Source organism: Protopterus annectens, chromosome 17.part0, assembly GCF_019279795.1.
Source record: "Protopterus annectens isolate FY-2018-M chromosome 17.part0, PAN1.0, whole genome shotgun sequence".
NCBI classification, from domain to species: Eukaryota; Metazoa; Chordata; order Ceratodontiformes; family Protopteridae; genus Protopterus; species Protopterus annectens.
Genome location: NC_056751.1, coordinates 613,499,399 through 613,519,216, shown reverse-complemented (window position 1 = coordinate 613,519,216; position 19,818 = coordinate 613,499,399). Strand labels below are relative to the sequence as shown.

Here is a 19,818-nt window from a genome sequence, read left to right as displayed (position 1 = left end):
AAACATAGAGCTTAATAATTGTTCAAACTCGTCCACCTGTAAACTAATAGCATTCTTAAGCCCTGCTGCCACTAGCTTATGTTCAAGTGCGAGGACTTTTGGTTCTGGGGGGAAAGTTGGAGAGCACAGATAGATTCCCCAACAGCCTAGCCTTTGCTATCTTCCTGAGCATCTAGGTGCTGTAATTTCATCTATTTTAGTAGGAGTCAGTTATCCATAGGGTTTATAGATGGGTTCCGGCATGTAGCTCACGAGACATTTCCCTATGAGCTACATCACTGAAACTAGAAAGCTGCAGCAGCAATTTTCCATAGAGCAGTACAGCTGAAAAGCGCAATCGCTGCAGCTGTACACTTTGAAAAGAAAGGTAGCACATTGCAGTGATCCCTAAGGACAGCTACCTGGCTGTATCCTAACAGAGACAGTCACTCTAGAAGAACTGAGGATGTTCAACTCTTCTAGCATGGCTGTCTCTGTTAGGATACAGTCAGGTAGCTGTCCTTAGGGATCGCCACAATGTGCTACTTTTCTTTTCTGAGTGTACAACTGCAGTGATTCTGCTTTTCAGCCTTGCTGCTCTACAGCAAATTGTTGCTGCAGCCTTCTAGTTTCCAAGATGTAGCTTGCAGGGAAACATCTCGTGAGCTACATGCCGGAACCCATTTATAGATGTATATATAAATCTTCTGGTTTCATACATATATTTACATTAAAATGGAAATGGAAGAACTGAAATTCAGTGTGACCTTTTATAGATACTAGGCAATCATTCTAGCCAATAAACAGTGACCAAAATCAAACCCTTTACCTTGTCACTGTAAGGTTAAGACCTTAACCATTATGTTAACCCTCCCAAAAAATGCTACATGTTGTGGACTTTGTTTTATACTTGGGAGCTATAGAGATGTCTTTTTATTGTTTACAAGTGATTACTAAGCTAAAGACCACAGAGCGCTTTTTTAATCTTCGTCATGTGTTTCCAAAAGTAAGAATCAAACCCTGTACGTTGTACTTATGAGGTAACAACCATGATCATTAAGTCACCCCTCCTTAATGATATACTATTATCACAAGTATCTTACTGACTGCATTAGACTAAGGGTTTTAAGTATGAAATTGTGAAAATTTCCAAGAACTTAAACTTTGGACTTATTGAGTAATGAAATCACATCCTTTCTTTTTTAACAGATTATACAAAATGGTGTGCTATAAAAGTGAGGTAACCTTTTCAGTGTCACGGCTTGCTTATTGTTTGAACCAATATGTCATACTCCAGGAATGCATCATCAGGATACAGAGCAGAAAAACGTATCCTACATATGCTAGTTCTACAGAGTATTTTAACCTTTAGCTGAAAAACTCTTAAAATGAAATAAAACTAAATACACTTAAGACTATCTCTACTAATGTCAACAATATGCTGTACAGTGTAACAGCTTACTTTCCAAGGCTATCTAGTCTTTCCCCTAAGTAAAAAAAGAAATTAACTATTGTGCATTTACATACAAGTATTTCCTTCTAAAACCTCTAACACTGGTGCATTTTGCATCCTCTCTTTCTTTACCTTGCTCCATTGTTTCCTTCTCTCTTAATGCAGCATCTAGGAAAACAGAAATGTTTACAGTTACAGGTTAGCTACACAAGAAATGATAGTAATAAAACTAGTCTTGTATTCAGTCATTGGCATTCATGTAATCATTTTATTATCTTTCTTTTGTTGAAGACACATTAATCACAGATCACTGCCAAACCAAACTGAAAGTGATAAAGTTTCCATTTTTTCCTAGCAATTTGGTATATATATATATATATATATATATATATATATATATATATATATATATATATATATATGGTGTTGGTTAATTTGGTTGACAGAAAGTTTGGTCAACATCTGTTTAAAAAGTTGCATTTCGTCTGCTATACAGATGGTTGACAAGTGTGTGAAATCAACGGTCCTTGAATAGGTTAATATTCCCTTTCACAGAAAATGTGCAATCTCTTAGTTAGAATATATAATTAGCAAGGTATGTGTGGGATGCAGGGGACTTTCTGCCATGTAAAAAAATGATATTTTTTTATGTTTTATTTTATTTTAATATTTGCATGTGCCAAGGTTGCTTCTCAGTGCATGGTTAATGGAACACTGTCGTTTCTGATTTCGAAGTAATGTGGTTTACCTTTCAGATGTCAACTTTCATTTTGTCAACCAAATGAAGGCAAACAATCTACAAACACACACACACACACACACACACACACACACACACACACACACACACACACACACACACACACACACACACACACTGCTATTTTTTGATGTTCATAAGATATGGCTGGGACCAATACATAAATACTGTATAGAATGACAAGTTTAATTCCTCTGACACTCAGTTTATAATTTTCCTAATGTCTCTGTAACACTATTAAAAAATTGTGGCATGTAGTACGATAAATTCTAACTATTGCAGATGGGGAGGAGCTATTTCTATTTGAACTATTGATAAGAACTTATCAAAAATGCACTGTCTAGTGCAATGACATCTACAACATGAATCTAATATATCACAATCTTGTTCAAAAATAATTCTTGAACTACCAATCTTCAAATCATTAAGAAAGAAATATTGCAGACATTGGTCATTAAACGTGCAGCTAAGAAACACAATTTATCAATATTTACAGTGTGTAGATTTTGGTAAAAAAAATAGTAGTAAGTACTATTTTCTTCAATGGGAATGTAATTTAAGATGCGATAAAGATTACAGCAATTCTCCATCATACAGCTAGCATAAAGGATTATGGTTTCCAACAAAAATAAACTGCACGCAAAACAACATTGTTTTCGATAAAACATATCACTTCTTAATAGTATGCAAAACTCAGATTTACCTAGTGTAGAATATTGCTGAAAATATGCAACGGCCAAAATGTTGTTTTTGATGTGGGCAATATTTTTTTAATATGCACTGTCAAATGAGATATACAGGTATAGCTTACCTTTTTGTTCGTGAACTGTTTTCATTTCTGTTGACAAAAATAAAAAAAATCTTTATTGATTTAGAAACAACCAATGTTACACATTCATGTGATTCTGTACTTTTTCTAAACAGTTACCTCTTCTATTTCTGAACATATATGAAATTAGTATAAAGTTTATGGATACTGTACAAAATTAGTTTAAAAAAAAGACAAAGTCAGGTACCACAGAAATGGAACTGAGCTGGTTTAATAGTAGTTTAAAAAAACTACTATTAAACCAGCTCAATTTTTGAACTGCAAGGCTGTACTGAGTTCCTTTTCTGTGGTACATGACTTTGTCTTGATTTAAAGTTTATTGCTGGGTGAATGTTTAAGTTTTTTGGAGTTAGTTTCAAAAAAGGAACAGATCATCCTGCCATCTAGTTTCTGAGAAATTTAGCATGCAACATGCAGTCAAAAAAATAGTACAGATTTTTGATGTGCAAATTAGCTAGAAAGAATGAGATGACCTCATACAGATATAAGTAGGCTCTTATGTACAGTAAAGACATGAGCAGTAACAATGAAACAAGAAGAGAAACAAATGCAATGGCAGGTTGTTTCAGAGATACATTAGTTTAGACATGAATGTCAGTACTGTAGTTGCAGTCAAAGCTATTGAGAATTTTTTTAAGACTTGTGCGGTGACAAGATCAGGGAACTATACTGGGTGTTACAGTAGCTAACTACAGTTCTGACTCAGAGCATCCTTAAATTGTGCAGCTAACAGTAAAGTGATGCAACCCCATGATGTTCATGTCCGGAGAAAATAAACTCTAAGAGGAAGCATGTATGTGTTCTTCTTTCTGCTAATGGCGAGTGAGTAACCCTATCACAATTCTTAGTGAGGGTGCTGCATGGGCCATACAACTTGCAAGAAGCCAATGATTCTTTCACTTTTTTTATGGAACCCCAAAATTGTCTCAAATGAACCAAAGGATAAATCAACTAAAAATCAACAAAATCCACCAAGGCAATTTCAGAAACCTTAAATATGAATGAAAGAGTTAGCGTAGACTTAGTGTAAAAAAATGTTTATTTGCTTTCATCTATTACAGACTTCTTCAGAAAAAAATGTATACAAAAACTAACCACAAGTGTATATATACTTAAAAGTGTATTTAATTAACACCATCAATTAATAAATTAACCTCAACCAATAACCCATAAAAATAACATCCTTAAATATTCAAATTGAATAAATAGAAAGCATAAGTTGTCAGTTTTGCAGTTTTAACTTTCTACTTTTAAAAGAACATTTAAGATTTATTGATTTATTTAATCCAGGAAAATTATCAGCTCCCATTTTAAGATGCCAAAGGATCTCCCTCTTTTTTAACTTATTCCTATAATCACCACCTCTCAATTTTTTCGGGACATGTTCAAATATGGTGAAAAAATCTTTTAAAATCACACTTAAATTTATGTTTGTAGAGGGCATTATTGTTGTCTTTAGTATTAATGGAATAAATATGTTCCCTAACTCATTTTTGTAAACTTCTTTCGGTCATTCCAATATAATAACAATCACATTCAGAACACACTGCAATATAAACTATCTTCTCAGTTTTATAATTAAAACAAATCAGGAATAGGTTTAATCATTTCTAGATGTCTCAGGTTCAAAAAAAGCCCTTCTAAAATATATCTACAAATAGAACAACATCCACATTTATAAATTCCTTTAGTTCTATTTGGTAGCATCTTTTGAGAAATAACTTTGGTGGTATCATTTTGCAACTTCTTCTTAGTATTATAAATATTCTTAAAAATTAATTTAGGAGTGTCTCCAACTACTTTAAATAAATCTGTATTTCACTCCCTTATCTTCCACTTCTTTTTTATAATAGAACAAATATCAAAACTGTCCACTGCTGTCATATCAAGACAACAATCTAACATATGATGCTTATTCACATAGTGGTCATTTTTTTTTATTCAACGGTATAAAAAGAATATGAGGAAAGTCTATGTTTCTCCTAGATTTACTTTCATATGCAGTCCTTTCCAACATATCTAACTATTAACCCCTATCCACAAACATGGACTTAACAAAATGCAATTCATCTTCAAATCTAGCATCCTTTATAGTCATCCTAGAGGCCCTAATAAATTGGCCTCTAGAAATATCCTTTTTCATAAAATAGGGATGATTGCTAGAAAAATGAAGATAACTGTTATTAAAAGTTTGTTTTCTATAAATCTGGTTATCAAATATAGTCTCTCTCCTGTTCCAAAAAATAGTTCCATCAAAAAATGAACCTTACTACCTAAATCGTCCAAGGTAAAATTTAAAAAAATTGGAACTTTTATTTAATTCCTCCAACAATGTAAATACTTTAAACCTATCACCTTCCAGTATAAAAATCATATAATCTATGTATCTGTAATAAAATATTATATTGAAGAGATTAGACAAAGGGTTCAAAGTCACATGTTCCCACCACCCCAGGACTAAGTTGGCAAAGGCAGGGGCTGTGGCTGACCCCATAGCCACCCCCCTAATTTGTTTATAGACTCTTTTGTCAAACAAAAATAATTATTGCTCAACATAATGTCTAATAAGTTACAGAATAAATGTATTTCATCATAAGTTAAACTTTCAGCCATAGACAAATAATTTTGAACATTGTCAATACCCAATTCATGGGGTATACAAGTGAAAAGTGAACAAACATCCACAGTAAAAATTAAATTATAATCACCATGAAAAAAATGAGTATCATTAAAATCCTCACTCTCTCTAAACTGCCCGTGAATGTTTAATAAAATAATTAATTCTACGAACAACTGGATTGAACATACAATCTAGGAACAGGGAGATCCCTTTTGTAATGTAACTGAGGGCCGGCACTATCAGTCAAAAGGGTGTACAGGTGGGATTTTTGTGAACGTTGGATATCCCATATAGGGTCTGCAAGACAGAATGGTCCACTCTCATAAAATTATAAACATCTAAAGTAATGTATCTTTCCATTAAAAATTTGTACAATAACCAATAAACCTGTCTAAAACTTCTAGCAACTTCCAAAGGAGAAACTAGTATATATTCATCATTACTCAATAATTCTTTCATAGATTTCACATAATCTTTTTGGTACATAATCCCCATTTCCCCACCCTTATCTGCTGTCACAAACATTGGGTCAGCCATCTTACTTAAATCAATTAAAGAACAGCATTCATGTTTTGTTAAATTATAAATTCTTTTAGAGGTTTTCTATTAAAAAATTCCCTAATGTGATTTTCACAGGCTTTTTGAAAAACTTTCAAAAGTAGTGTTCAAAGTAGGGTTATAAGTTTCTTAAATTTACTAATAAAACATTCAACATCATTCAACACATATTTCAAGTTTAATTTACAGTTATAAATCTTTAGTTCTAAAATCATTCTACTTAAATCAAACCTTCTTGAAGGTATAAAATTCAGTCCCAATCCTAAAATGTCCAATTGTTCCTTAGAAAAGGATATCTCTGTCAAACTGAACCTTTTGATGTCAGTACTTACTAAGTCTCATTGACAATGTTCATTCTGTTCTGTCACCTGGTTAACATCCTCAGCATGGTCACCTTGTTTTCTCCTTTGCCAAAAAAAGAAGAAGAAGAAGAAGAAGAAGATCAATCTTTGGGATGAGCTCCTAGTGGAACTCCTTGTGCATTAGTCTGTTGGGGAGGATAGAGTGGGAGTTCGTCAAAATCAGGATTGTTTGTGGTTTCAATAACTGCTGATCTGCCTTAAGATTCTGCTGATACAATTTCTATAACTGTGTCACTTCCCTCACTTGAGCTGAAGTAAGCTTCCAAAACAGTGCTTTGATTGGTAAAAACCTTCTCTGACACTTTTCATAAGAACCACCATCATGGCCATAAACTGGTTCTTTTCTCTTATCCTTAGGCATACAATAAGAGTAAGTAGTATTACTCATATAAGCCACAATGTCACAATTTAACTTCATGGTTTTATGAGAAACCACCATTTTTTTATACTGTTCAACAGCCAAATGCATACGGTTAAAATCATATTTCATACTGGGTACTTTACACAAAAGCTGCTGCAAAGTCTGATTAACCTTAAGAACCTCCTGTCAAACTTCCCCTATTTTTCTTTTATTATGTTCATTTAAAAGTTTGACTAATTCAAGTCCAGCAGTATTAAAAAAGTCTCTAAGGTGTTAAAACAGGATACGCAAGTGTAACTCCATTAGAATATTTAAACAGGCACAGTCCCTCAGGAATAATTTGTAGTTCTAAACACTTTTCAAAATACTTAGTTTCTATTACCAAAGTCGGGTACCTTATTAGGAGTTTCTCTAAATCACCTAATAAGGCTTTGGAGTTTAGCTTAGCATTCTCTCCTTTACTGTGAGAAATAGTAGCAGTGAATGGAACATAATTAGCATTGAGAATACTATTAACGTCCTTGTACCCGCAAGTTCACAAAGTCGCACTAATCACAATTGGAATATTCTCTGTTCTCAATCACCATGACTTGGTCATCTTAATCCAAACTTACAAAATTGATTTTACTGACATAACTAAAACTGGATCTCTCTAACAAAATATTTAATGTATTTTGCATTTCACTAACTGCACGAACCAAAGTAGCCATAGTGATGTTCTCCATGTCATCAGGAGTAGGATGTAAAGAAAAATCCAACAAGGAATCACCATCCAAGCAAGACATCAGAGGGGCAAAATAACTATCCAAAGAACCAACAAATCATCCCAAACAAACTAGAAGATAAATCAGGTCTCTTAACAACATTTTCATTTTTAAGTGTAGCATTGTCAGTGCTACATGTCAAGGGGGGTGCGTTTGTCTGCCAAATGCTTCAAGGTCAAATTTTTAGTAGTTAATTCAAGATGATGTATCAAATATTTATAAAGTACAACTCTGTAAGTAAACTTACCATTAAAGTAGATTTTCTAATAGATCATTGTTGCTGTAGCCTAAGCTATTAGGGTTATCTTATGCCAATGATATGATCACCTGACTAGTTTTTCAAATTTTAAGAGCACCTTCCACATGCTATTATTGCTAGAAGGTTGAACAGATGCAAAAAGGCAATTAGAGTACCAAAAGCTTCAGAGCTTTCTTGCTCCAAGATGATAGAGGAAGGGTATGACTACTACAACAATGGCCTATTAGAACATCTACTACTATGGTAAGTTTACTTACATAAATGTACTATGCTCAGCATTAGATCACTTTTGCAGTAGCCTTAGCTAACAGGGTAGAAATGGCAGACTACCATAAATTAGTAACATATAGGGAGGAGGGAAGAGCTTAAAAATCCAAGAGCCCCTGGAGATTGGCCCTTGAAAAACCTGCTCTGGCCCTAGAAAAGGAATCTAGTTTATAATGCTTTGCAAAAGTATGCAGAGAGAACCAAGTCCATGCATCTAGAATAATTTGCAGAGACTACCCCCTTTTCAGAAAAAAACACATAAGACAAAGCCCTGGTAGAGTAGGCCCTTGGATTATTTCTCCCTTGTTTGTTTGGTTCTAGAAAGAATACAGTAATAGATTGGCTCAATGTAAACATTGAAACCATTTTAGGCATAAACGAAGGATTTGTTATCGAAGAAACCCTGACCTTGTGAAAAATGTGTATGATTCACCATTTGGTTTTATAACTCAGACACCCTTTTTGCAGAACTCAGGACAATGAATAAAAGAGTCTTCCATGTTATGAACATCAAAGCAGCCTGATGAGATGGTCCAAATTGAAGGATTAGCTTTTAAAGTACAAAGCAAGACCCCAAGGAAAAGCCACCTGTCTCCTAGTTGGACAAATATGTAAAACCTTTTTCAAAGGATGAAAGGGGGGTGGTTTCCTGACAACTGTTGCTACACGGCAATCAAAGGATAGGGAATTATCAACCCAGGCTCCCAGGTCTCTTAACTACATTTTCATTTTTTAAATGTGGCATTGTCAATGCTATATGTCAGGGGGTGATGGCTGTCTGCCAAATGCTGCAATGTTAGATTTTTTAGCACTTAATTTAAGATGGTATTTAATACAGATAACTCTTGACAGATGGGGAAGAAATGCCAGATGGCAATAACTCACACAAATAATCAAGAATCAGAAGCAACCAGGCCCAGAAAGGAACCTGGTTTTATAATTACACCAACTAGAAAATATTTTCTGCTTAACATATATGATTTGCTAGTAGCAGTTTTTTTTTTTTAAGACTCCTTCTGTTACTGCTGCATATGCTCAGAAAACAAGGCACCTAAAATGAATCAAACTTCTATCATCCTGGCAGTCAACTGAAATGTTTTCAGGTGAGGGTATATCAAACAATGTCTGTCTTGTGTGAAAAAAACTATCTCAGAGGAAGTTTGTGGCAATTGCCTTTGATCAGATTTAAAAGAAGGGAGAAATACTGTTGCCTGGGCCCAAAGACAGTCATCACTAGAATCTTTGAGGACTCCTTCTGGATCTTTAAAAGAACCCTGGAGATCAGTGGAAAAGCATGGAGATATATTCTATTTCGCACTCATCGCAATAAGAAGACATCTGTCTTCTTGGCCTCTTAGCAAGCAGTCCTGCAACAGAATTTCTTTAACTGCATGGTTTTAAAGGAGTGAACCAGATCTATGTGATGTGTTCCTTACAGATGGATCAATTCCTGGAAAACCCTCAGGTGTAGTTTCCATTTGGGAGGGTCTGTACTGGTCTTGTTTATCTTGTCTGTTACAATGCTTTACCAAGACAGAAGAGAGCTGAGTGCTACCTGCCAGACTACCATAGCAAGTATGTAAAGAAGGGGATATCTAGAACCCCCTTGTTGATGTATGTACCACTTCACTATAGTGTTGTCTGTAACAAGTTGCGCAGGTGTTGGAGACCAAAGATGATTTAAGGCTTTCAAATTGTTTATTATTGCCAGCATCTCTTTGACATTTAAATGCTTTTGTCTTTCCTGTTTTTCCCACAGAAGATGCACTTTCACACCTTCTGAAACAGCCTCCCACACAAAGTCTGAAGCATCCACTATGACAGACTGAAGGAGGGGAGGAAGGGAGAATGGGAGACCTTGATTTTGAGAGAACTGATCCACCCACCACAGAATCGCCCTCCTTACAAGTCTTAGCACAGGGCCTGAAAAGATAAAGGGTGTTGATGAGTACATTGAATTTTCCTCAGGTGACATCTGGCCAAAATAATCATAAGGCTCATGCAAGCCATGTATCCCAACATTCTTTGACATTCATTGGCAAATTGTAAAGTTGAACTGCAAAAAATATGGAAGATGTTTTGGTACATCTCTACTTTGTCCATAGGAAGAATAATTACTTCCAAGACAGACTCTAGCATATATCCCAAGAAAAAATAATTTGTGTGAAGGGATGATGAGAGAAGATTTTTGTAAGTTCACTTGAAACCCCAAACTGAGTAGGAGATTGTGAACTTTTGCCAAGGACTCTTGACAACTGGAAAGAGTCTGCAAGTATAAGACAATCATCTCAGCTGGGAAAATGAGAATGCCTTCAGGTCTGCAGCAGGCAATTACTGGAGCCAAATACTTTGTAAACACATTTGAAGTTGCAGATAGTCAAAAGGCTGAGACATATAACTGATAGTGAAGCCAGACAGAGAAAATATTAGAAACACCTGAAATGATTACTAATGGGAATCTGATCACAGGCATCTTTTAAGTCTAGTTTTACCATGAATGTTAGAAGAGGCATAAGAGGTAATTGGGTGTGAAGGGATAACATTCGGACCTGTGGAACCTTGACAAAAACATTGGAAAATGAGAGGTCCATCACTGGTCTCCAAGTTCCTCCTTTTTTAGCACCAGAAAAAAATTTTGAATAAAAAAAATACTTTGTCTATCAGGAAAGCACCGCTTCTATTACCTCACACTCTCTCTTCCTTACTACATTTTCTCCATCTAAATATATAAATATATCAATATATTTATGTATCTATCTACAGATAAAAGCATGTCAAACAGTTTATCTAGACAAACTGAAAAGCAATGCAATCACATTCCATTTTTAAGTCTTTTACAACTGTCTACAACTATGTGTCAACATACTCCTATCTGTAACTATGTTAATATTTGTACTCTGCCAATTCACTGCATTCTGCTCTATATTATTTTCTACTATTGTAGTAAAAGTGTATGCAACTGTTAAATACTGTGCAAACAGTTTTAATCTAGACTTTGTTAATGGAGCTTTCTCCACGGGCTTCTGCTGAAAATGGGTTTCTAAACCAGTCAGACATTCCTGGTCACTAAATGCCGAACAAATAAATAAATAAAATGACAGCCTGTAAAAAATACTTGCGCCAGAACTGAAGGAAACAGGGATATCTTATATAATATACAAGGAAGAAAAGGAGACAGGGATTCCCGTTGTCCACTGCACCCCTCTTGAATAACTTTCATAAGCTGTTTCTCTGAAGTAATCTGGTGCCACATAGGAGGATATAGACTCTGAAAGAGGGAGAGGAAAGTTATTTTAACTTTTTGGGCTGTCCTTGATTTTGAGAGACTTTCCCTTTCTTTTCACAGCCTCCTTATCATTGCTTGTTATAATTCTGTTTCAGGCACCTTGCTGCTTATATCACTTTTTGAACAAAAGGATTTGAGATAGAAGAAAACTATTTTTCTTCAATTTTAAAAAGGAGGGTTAGAAGATTTGGGATTTCTGAATTAACTCTGCCCTATCATCAAATCCCTTCATAATGTCAGCAGCAGCAAGGGGCAAATAGAACTTTCTTGTCCAGGGGAGAATTTAAAACGTCAAGTTTTAACATCTTGTTGTAACTGCTAAGAATGCAACCAAGCAAATCTTCTCATGACTGATTCAAAAGCAGCAGCTCTGGAAATGGTGTCAGCAATATAATAAGAACACATTAAAGAGAGTTTAATAACACAAACAGCAGATAAAATTGAGGCATTCAAAGAATTCTTCAACTCAGGAGCAAAGAGGTTGTTAACTTTTTTATTCTCAAAAGACAGAAGCCGAAACATTAACATACAGGCCTGGCATTTCAAAATTCTGAATGTTAAGGTGGCAGAAGAAAATACTTTTTTCCCCAAATTTGTCAAAGACTTTCCAATCCTTGTCAGACAGAAGGGATTACAACTAGAAAGTTGTTAAGAATAAGCAGTTTTAGATAAAGAAATCACTGCAAAGTCTGCGTTAGTGTTAGAAAACCAATACTTGTGGGTCGAGATACTTTGTATAACCTAGCAGACTTTCTAGGAACATGGGAGTTGATGTTCAGATCAGCTGAAAGCTGTCAGCAAAACATCTTCAAATGCAGTTAAAACAAGAGAGAACTTATCTGCACAACCCTGATGGATTTCTAACCAACAGTCAGTACCACAAAGCCTACAGAAAGAGCACACTTTGGCAGGATGACAGATCTGAAGCTTTTTGTGTTCTAACTGCCTTTTATAAGGGACTCTAGTGAAGCTTTCAACAGTTAGATTATATGGAAGATGCCCTTAAACTTTGAAAACCTGGCCAGTTAGTAATATCCTTGGTAAGATATAACCCTAATAGCTTCTTCCACATTGAATTCATCTGCAAATCTTGGATTTTATTCTGTATATCAGAGAAGTAAATGCTAAAAAAAGCAGTCCCAGCACAGAGCTTTGTAGGACGCCACTGGTCAGCTTCATGTTCTCTGCTGCTGCCCCTGGTAGGTGCTAATCCTAGGTATGGAGGAGTGCTTTCTGGGCATTTAAACCATGTTTCAGTTATTACTCATATATGGATGCCTTCCAAATGTAGGAGTGCCACAAGGTCAGGCAGATTGTTGTTTAGACTTCTGACACTGAGCATAGCCACCTTAAATTGATATTGTTTTGATACTGATATGTTTGCTGGGTTGGATTGTTCACTAACTGAACTTTGTCTAAAAAAGGCACTATTGAGGGCGGTAAGGGTTTTAGCCAGTATGTGGATGCCTTTGAATGAGAGTTGTAGACCATCCATTGCAAAACAAGTAGGACTGTCAAACATCTCATTCCATGTTGATGCATACTGGATCCCTCAAAAAGGATACCAATTATGCAGCCAATTGTTGAAGCCAATCATCTTTTCTTTGTACCCAGGCATCATTCATGGAGAATACAGGATTCTGCTCACTATCAGGGTCTTGTCTGCATTTGTGGCATGCATAGAGAGCTCAGACATGTCTCTCTGCAGCTCCTTTTTTTTAAACTCAATAATCCTACCCAGTTGTGTAGTAACACATAAAATGCTATAATTTAACCTAAACTACTCAGTGAGTCAGCAAACACAGCCCACTAAATCATAAATAGTAAATACCAAAAACAAAGTAACCACACATGCACACACACACACACACACACACACACACACACACACACACACACACACACACGCACACACACACACACACACACACCACTTCCCTGAATCATCGGACCATACCCCTATTTCATAACCAAGCAGTGCTTCACCAGTGCTCCCTTTCAAAAGACCAACTAAAGTAATTTAATGGGAAAAACTGCTGTCAGGTTAGTTGAGAGGCAATATATTGCAGGTCACAGGCAATCCATTGCAAAGAAAATTGCTTGTTGACAGGTATAAAGAATACATAAAACAAAATAAATGCAAGTAACTCAAAGCAACTCATCCTGCTCCTTTCCCACTCACTCACAGTAACATATAACATTTAATTAAATATTCAAAATCTCCAAATTCTGTCATTTACTACTGTCTCATCTCACTCCTTATAGCTCCACTCTCAGAGGAGCAGTGAACTTGTTTACTTCTTTGCTGCAAATGCAATTCAGCAGTATTATCATACTTACCTCCCATTCCACTCCCATACTAAGAAACTGACCAAAAACCGAAGGTCAACATTATACCCTAGAAAATATTTCATCAAAAGAGAATCATTTATCTCACTGGCTTCATTTTGTAACAAAGTAAAATAGCCTTTAATAACAAACACAAAATTGCTAAAGACAATGATTATGTCAGACAAGCAACTGGCAGACCTTAACTCAGCAGACAACATGTTATTATGATCCCAATGAGCAAATGTCAGCATCCAGCAGCTATCTTTGTCCCATTTTATTCTAAAAGTGCAGAAAACTTTCAGAAATAATTTGACATGTTTTTTAACTCCAATTGTCAAAGGAAAAAACAACTTCAAAAAGATCAATACACAGCAGGTTCAGGTTAAGGCACTTTAATCTTGCAGCAAGGAGACAAAAACGTGCTAATACAGAGTTTGTCTAACTAAAATCAAGATGAAGCCATTCTTATACAATTCTTACAAGACATTCCCTACTAAGCTGACATAACAAATCACAAGTTCTAACATCATTACTTTATAGCAGCTGTTTGACCATGATTTTCTGCTTGCACTATCAATTTTATGAAAAACTTCCTAAGAAAAACAACGTGGCCTTGATGACCACCGGTTAGATATAACTTCTCACTATGCAATGTTACCATTCAAGGTACTATGGCTAATTTGAGCACAAAGCAAGTACAGATTATAGTCCATTTCTTTAAGCAGTCTTTTGTCCAACTGTATCTTTTCCCTCTGCAGCTGTGCATGTTCTCATAATACAAACAGAGCTGATTGTTCAAGTTTAACAACATTATAGAAAACAGTATTGTTCTAATCTTTACTTTCCTGACCTAGCAGATAATCACCTGCTTCTCAGTACATTTCCAAAAGGCATAAACATGGATTTTGCTGTGCTAGCAAATATTAGGTCAGAGAGCATCTTGCAAGTTTCAGAAAGCATACTGCAATTTCAAAAATATCTTTTAGTTTCATACAAAACTAAGTTGTACATAAAATAGAATGAAATGTGTTAACTCTTTTAGCTTCTAATTAGCACTAAACACATACATTCATACATATTTTTCTGACACCAATGCATGACAGAGTAAATGGATTTAAAACAGTTTAACTATATAAGCAACTGTGCTTATGAACTATGATAAATACATCTTCAAAATGCAAACATGCACATTCTTATTAGCTAAGCATATAGAAAACTTTAAACATCAAGCCCTTGGAAGATTCATTAACTTTTATGGTTATTACACACAACTTTTTAATCAAAATTCATCTGCACTTGTTAAACAGGTTGTTAACCTTAGCCAAACAACACCAAAAACTAACTGTAGAAGGAAAAATGCTAGCTGGTAAAATGTAGTAACTCCTGCACAGCTCGAACAGAGTATAACACACGTATAGCCAACTCTGGTATTCCCCACAAATTCCAGGCTAAATGATAAAATGTAAATGTGAACAGGAAGTACTCCATTTGGTTCTGAGGAAGTCTGATTTTTAACAGATGAAAGCGCTAAACCTTATATTCAATAAAAGATTCATTTTTATCATTACGAGTGGATATAGCCTGGAATATGTGGGGAATACCAGAGTTGGCTATACGTGTGTTATACTCTGTTCGAGCTGTGCAGAAGTTACTACATTTTACCAGCTAGCATTTTTCCTTCTACAGGTTGTTAACCTTGTAATATTGGAGAACTCCTTCATCTATATAAGCATTTTTACCCTTTCAGTACCCACCACAGACTGACTAAACTCTAACACTAGAACATGAGCAAGCAATCTTACAGGGCCTGATGTCAGTCTATTTTAACAAAACTCTTTATATCAAAAGAACTAAACTTTACTGTAGCATTAGTACTATGTTGCCATGAATTATTCAGCTGAAAAAAATGATGTTTGAATGTCAGTACTTAAATATCTTTACATGTTGTTGTTTGTCTTTTTGGCATTTCTCGGTAAGGGGTTGCCACAGTAGAACTCTGGTCTGCTAATGATTGGCAGTAGATTTTTATGGTGATGAGTTGCTAGCCCAACGCCCAACCTTCAGCGAAGGCATGCCCATTTATGCATGTCTTTCGAAGGCCACTCGACTGCTGGGAGGACATGCAGACACCACACAGAAGGCACTCCCCGCACACTAGTTGAGAATCGAACGGGAGAACCTCTTGCTGTGAGGCAACAACACAACCGCTGTACCACCACAGCTTCCATTAGATATCTTTACTGTACTCTGAAAAAAACATATATGGGGCACGAGACCATTTTAAAAAAGGAAAAAGGAAAAATGTAATTGTGCCTATCTTGTGTACATGTCCATTAACTGGCCTTATATCAATGTTAAATGGAGAACTCTGTCATCATCAAAGGTATCAATGTTTCTATTACATGACATTTCTTGATGATGGACATTATTAATCGACTACCTAACATTAAAATCTTTGGATAAATACTTGTTCTTAGTAGTAATAATCCTTTAAACATTTTATATAACATATCATACTCATAAAATGAAACATGAGCATTCCATTTGCAAATGTATACCATGCATATTTAGCTTTAGAAGAGTGTTTCAGTTACCATCAGGTTTAAACTTGAACATTTATATCCCATTTTAAATAGTTTAGTCATATAAAACATAATTTTAATTAAGCTTTTGAACACTACTTTCAGAAACAACATTTTGCTAATGATAAAGTAAAAAAAAAACACAGTATTATGGTTAACATGTCCATGACTCCAAACCATGTTAAAGTATTATGGGTAACATGTCCATGACTCCAAACCATGTTACAGTATTATGAGTAGCATCACCATGACTCCAAACCATGTTACAGTATTATGGGTAACATGTCCATGACTCCCAACCAAGTTACAGTATTATGGGTAACATGCCCATGACCCCCACTTTGTTACTGTATTATGGGTAACTTGCCCATGATTCCCAACCATGTACGGTATTATGGGTAACTTGCACATGACTCCCAATGATGTTACAGTGTTATGGGTAACATGTCCTTGTTGGAAAAAGCACCTTTAAAGTCAGTAAATATGATACGTTGTAATTCAGCTTATGCCACTTAATCTATTTTATGACTGGCAAAATATGTGGTGCCTTGATGTCCTCTTCTTACCAAGCTGTCAAAGCTGTAAGAAAACCCACTCTATCACTAAGTCGCTGTACTAAAATCACACTCAACTGATCATATTTTCTATTACTCCTTGATAGTGGAGGCTTATATGCCTTTTCAAAGCCAAGTGATGTTTGGGGAAAAGTGCTCCTTTGCATAACTATGATTTTTATAAATTCCAGTCAGTCAAATTATTTTTCATCTTCTAACGTCATAACAGAGGAGAAATGTTTATTTCTTGCCATGATCTCCAACTCTACCAGAGTCTATTTAATGTAAACTATTTGATTGTTTTATTCCATTGCATTATGTTGTGCATTCATTGCTCTTTGCTGAAATACACTGTGACATTAACTCATTCACTACAACAGAGCTCAGGAAGTTTGCAGTGTAATTTCCAATGGGCAGAGCCTCACCCCCAGATTTAATAAACTCTGTGTAGGAATAGTGCATGCCCTACACAGAGTGTACCATGGCCATGTCTGCAGCTCCACCCTAGCAGTGTGCCTTGTGTATTAATGAAGGCACGCTGTTGAGTGAGAGCCATATAACACAGTTACTGAATCAGTGTAGGGGGTGTCTTACAGTGCTTGGAGATGTGTAACACACCTCTTGCATTGTCAAAGTGCCGGACAGCACTGAAATATAAAATTTAAATATGTATGTACTTGGTCATTTTTTTGTAGAGGGTGTGTTACAGTGTCCATAACACACCCCACGTACTGTCAAAGTGCTGAATGGCACTGAATAATAAAAGTTAAATGTGTTCCCTTCCCAATTTTCTTTTTTTGCAGGGGTTGTGTTACAGTGTTCAAAGATGAGTAAAACACCCCCTGCACTGTCAAAGTAATGGACGGCACTGCAATGTAAATGTTAAAATAAATGTTGTTTTCCTTTTTTTTTCCTCTTGTGTTTGTGTGGTGCGGCAGTTAGCAATGAGCACATGCCAGGCATCTAAAAATAGAAACAGGATGCTTTTAATTTTAATGGAAAAGGTCACATTTCAGCATAGCTGAGAGGGTCTGTGCAGCTCGGTGCTCATTGGTGCTTAAACATAACTGAAAGCTATATAGAAATGTGTAGCTGAAATCTTCGCATCCATGTTAGCTGAATGGTTAGAATCACAGCCTCATGTGCAGTAGGTGCATGGTTCATGTACCCAGACAGGCCATTCAGCTTTTACATCTAATATCATTAATGTATTCATGTTTTTTTTTATCAACATAGCTAGTGATATTTGCTAACCGGGTAGTCCACCTGGTCCAGAAGCCCAATTTCAGTGGAGATACGAGGAAAGCCCCAGCTGCACACAAGTGTCTAATACAGTACAGTCACACCCCACGATAATATGATTAAAATACATTGGGTTAGGTCATGTACAATACATACACATAATAATAAAGTATCATGAATGAGCAATTCATGTGAATATATATTTTATTTATTATGTAAAAGTCTGGTTGGACCTCATCTAAGCACTGCTAAGCCAAGTCAAGAAATGCTTAATCAGGACCTAGTTTAGCAGTACTTAGCAATGTGCAGCTCCACTTAACTGGTTTGGGCACTGCTAAGCAATTTGAGATTAAGCAGTCCTCAGCTCAGCTAAGCTGGTTTGCACACCACTAAGCATTGCTAAACATTGCCAGATTAAGCACTGCTCAACTAAGCTTAGTGGGTTTGTGCAGTGCTAAGCTTTGCTTAGCATTATTAAAAATGATCCAATGGCAGCAAAGGGTGGGAAAACAGTTTTATTTAAGCTGAACAGCCAGATACTGTTGGAGTTTAATCACTGCAGGAGCTATGGCTGGAGTTGGAGAGGGTGCCCACTTCTGGGACAGCGTGGAGCATTTTGGAGTCTAGGGTCATGGTTGGGCTCCTTGTCAAAGACCATGGTGACCAGCTGCTGCAGGGCCAGTACCAGGGCTCTAAATACAAGTCAGGGGCATGGGACTGGCTGGCACATGACCTCACCACTGCAACTGGAATCCCCCACAATGGTGAGCAGGTCTGTCATCATTATGATGACCTGAGGAGAAGAAAGGGGGAGCTCTTGGACCAAAGGATCCAAGACGTTTGGGACCACAAAGCCCCAGAAGTTTGTAAGTATAGGAACCATTGATTTACCAAATTCTAGTATGAATATCTGATAGGTAGGTACTCATATGGTGTGCCCCCCCCACAGCTGTAGAGTAGAGGGCTTGCAACCTGGAGCCCCATGCAGGGTGCCTGGCCAGGATGTGCTGAGAGTGTGGTGAGTACAGATATATATTGCAATATATAGTAATCTAATTAAGAAAGAGTTCAGTAGTAACTTCCAGTAGGTATAATCTTTTGTGAGTGTACTGTAATTAATGTGTACATAGACCTGGACTGATATACATGAGGATTGCCAGGTACAGTTCAATATAGATAAAAGCATGAAACATGCTACTGTTACGGAAAGAAAGTTAATACAGCATTAATAATGCTTGGGAATAACGTGTGTATACTGTATTATTAATACATGTTCTGTTAATAAAGTACACCGGCATTGAAAATGGCAAGGGAATAAATTAAATGCATTCCTAATCTACAGGAAATACAGTACAACTGCAGTCAGAATTGTGAAGAAATAAAGGTAGTGCTGCATAGATTGTGTAATAACAAATGTCTTCCAATGCCTACATTATTTAAAGTGCAGAACAATAAAGATTGTCAGCTGTATACCAATCACTGTGTCATCTCACTGTCAATAAATCTGTGATCTGCCACTTGATGTGTATATTCTGGGTTGTTGTTCAAGAAATCAAATATTACAGGTTTTGTGAAGTAAACATAGGTACAACACCATGAAGTGACCAAAGG

The 19,818-nt window shown here is 36.1% G+C and overlaps 1 protein-coding gene across 3 annotated transcripts in view; it reads right to left on the bottom strand.

Annotated features, from left to right (window-relative positions):
• The window catches only part of LOC122791339 (IgA receptor-like), a 632,537-nt gene that overhangs the window by 483,677 nt on the left and 129,042 nt on the right, over positions 1-19,818 (bottom strand). For all 3 annotated transcript variants that reach the window (XM_044059054.1, XM_044059052.1, XM_044059053.1), the window contains 2 exons: positions 3,004-3,030; positions 1,565-1,600 (listed from right to left, as the gene is read on the bottom strand). In XM_044059054.1, coding sequence (XP_043914989.1) covers positions 1,565-1,600; positions 3,004-3,030 — 63 coding nt within the window. The remainder of the gene's footprint in view (positions 1-1,564; positions 1,601-3,003; positions 3,031-19,818) is intronic.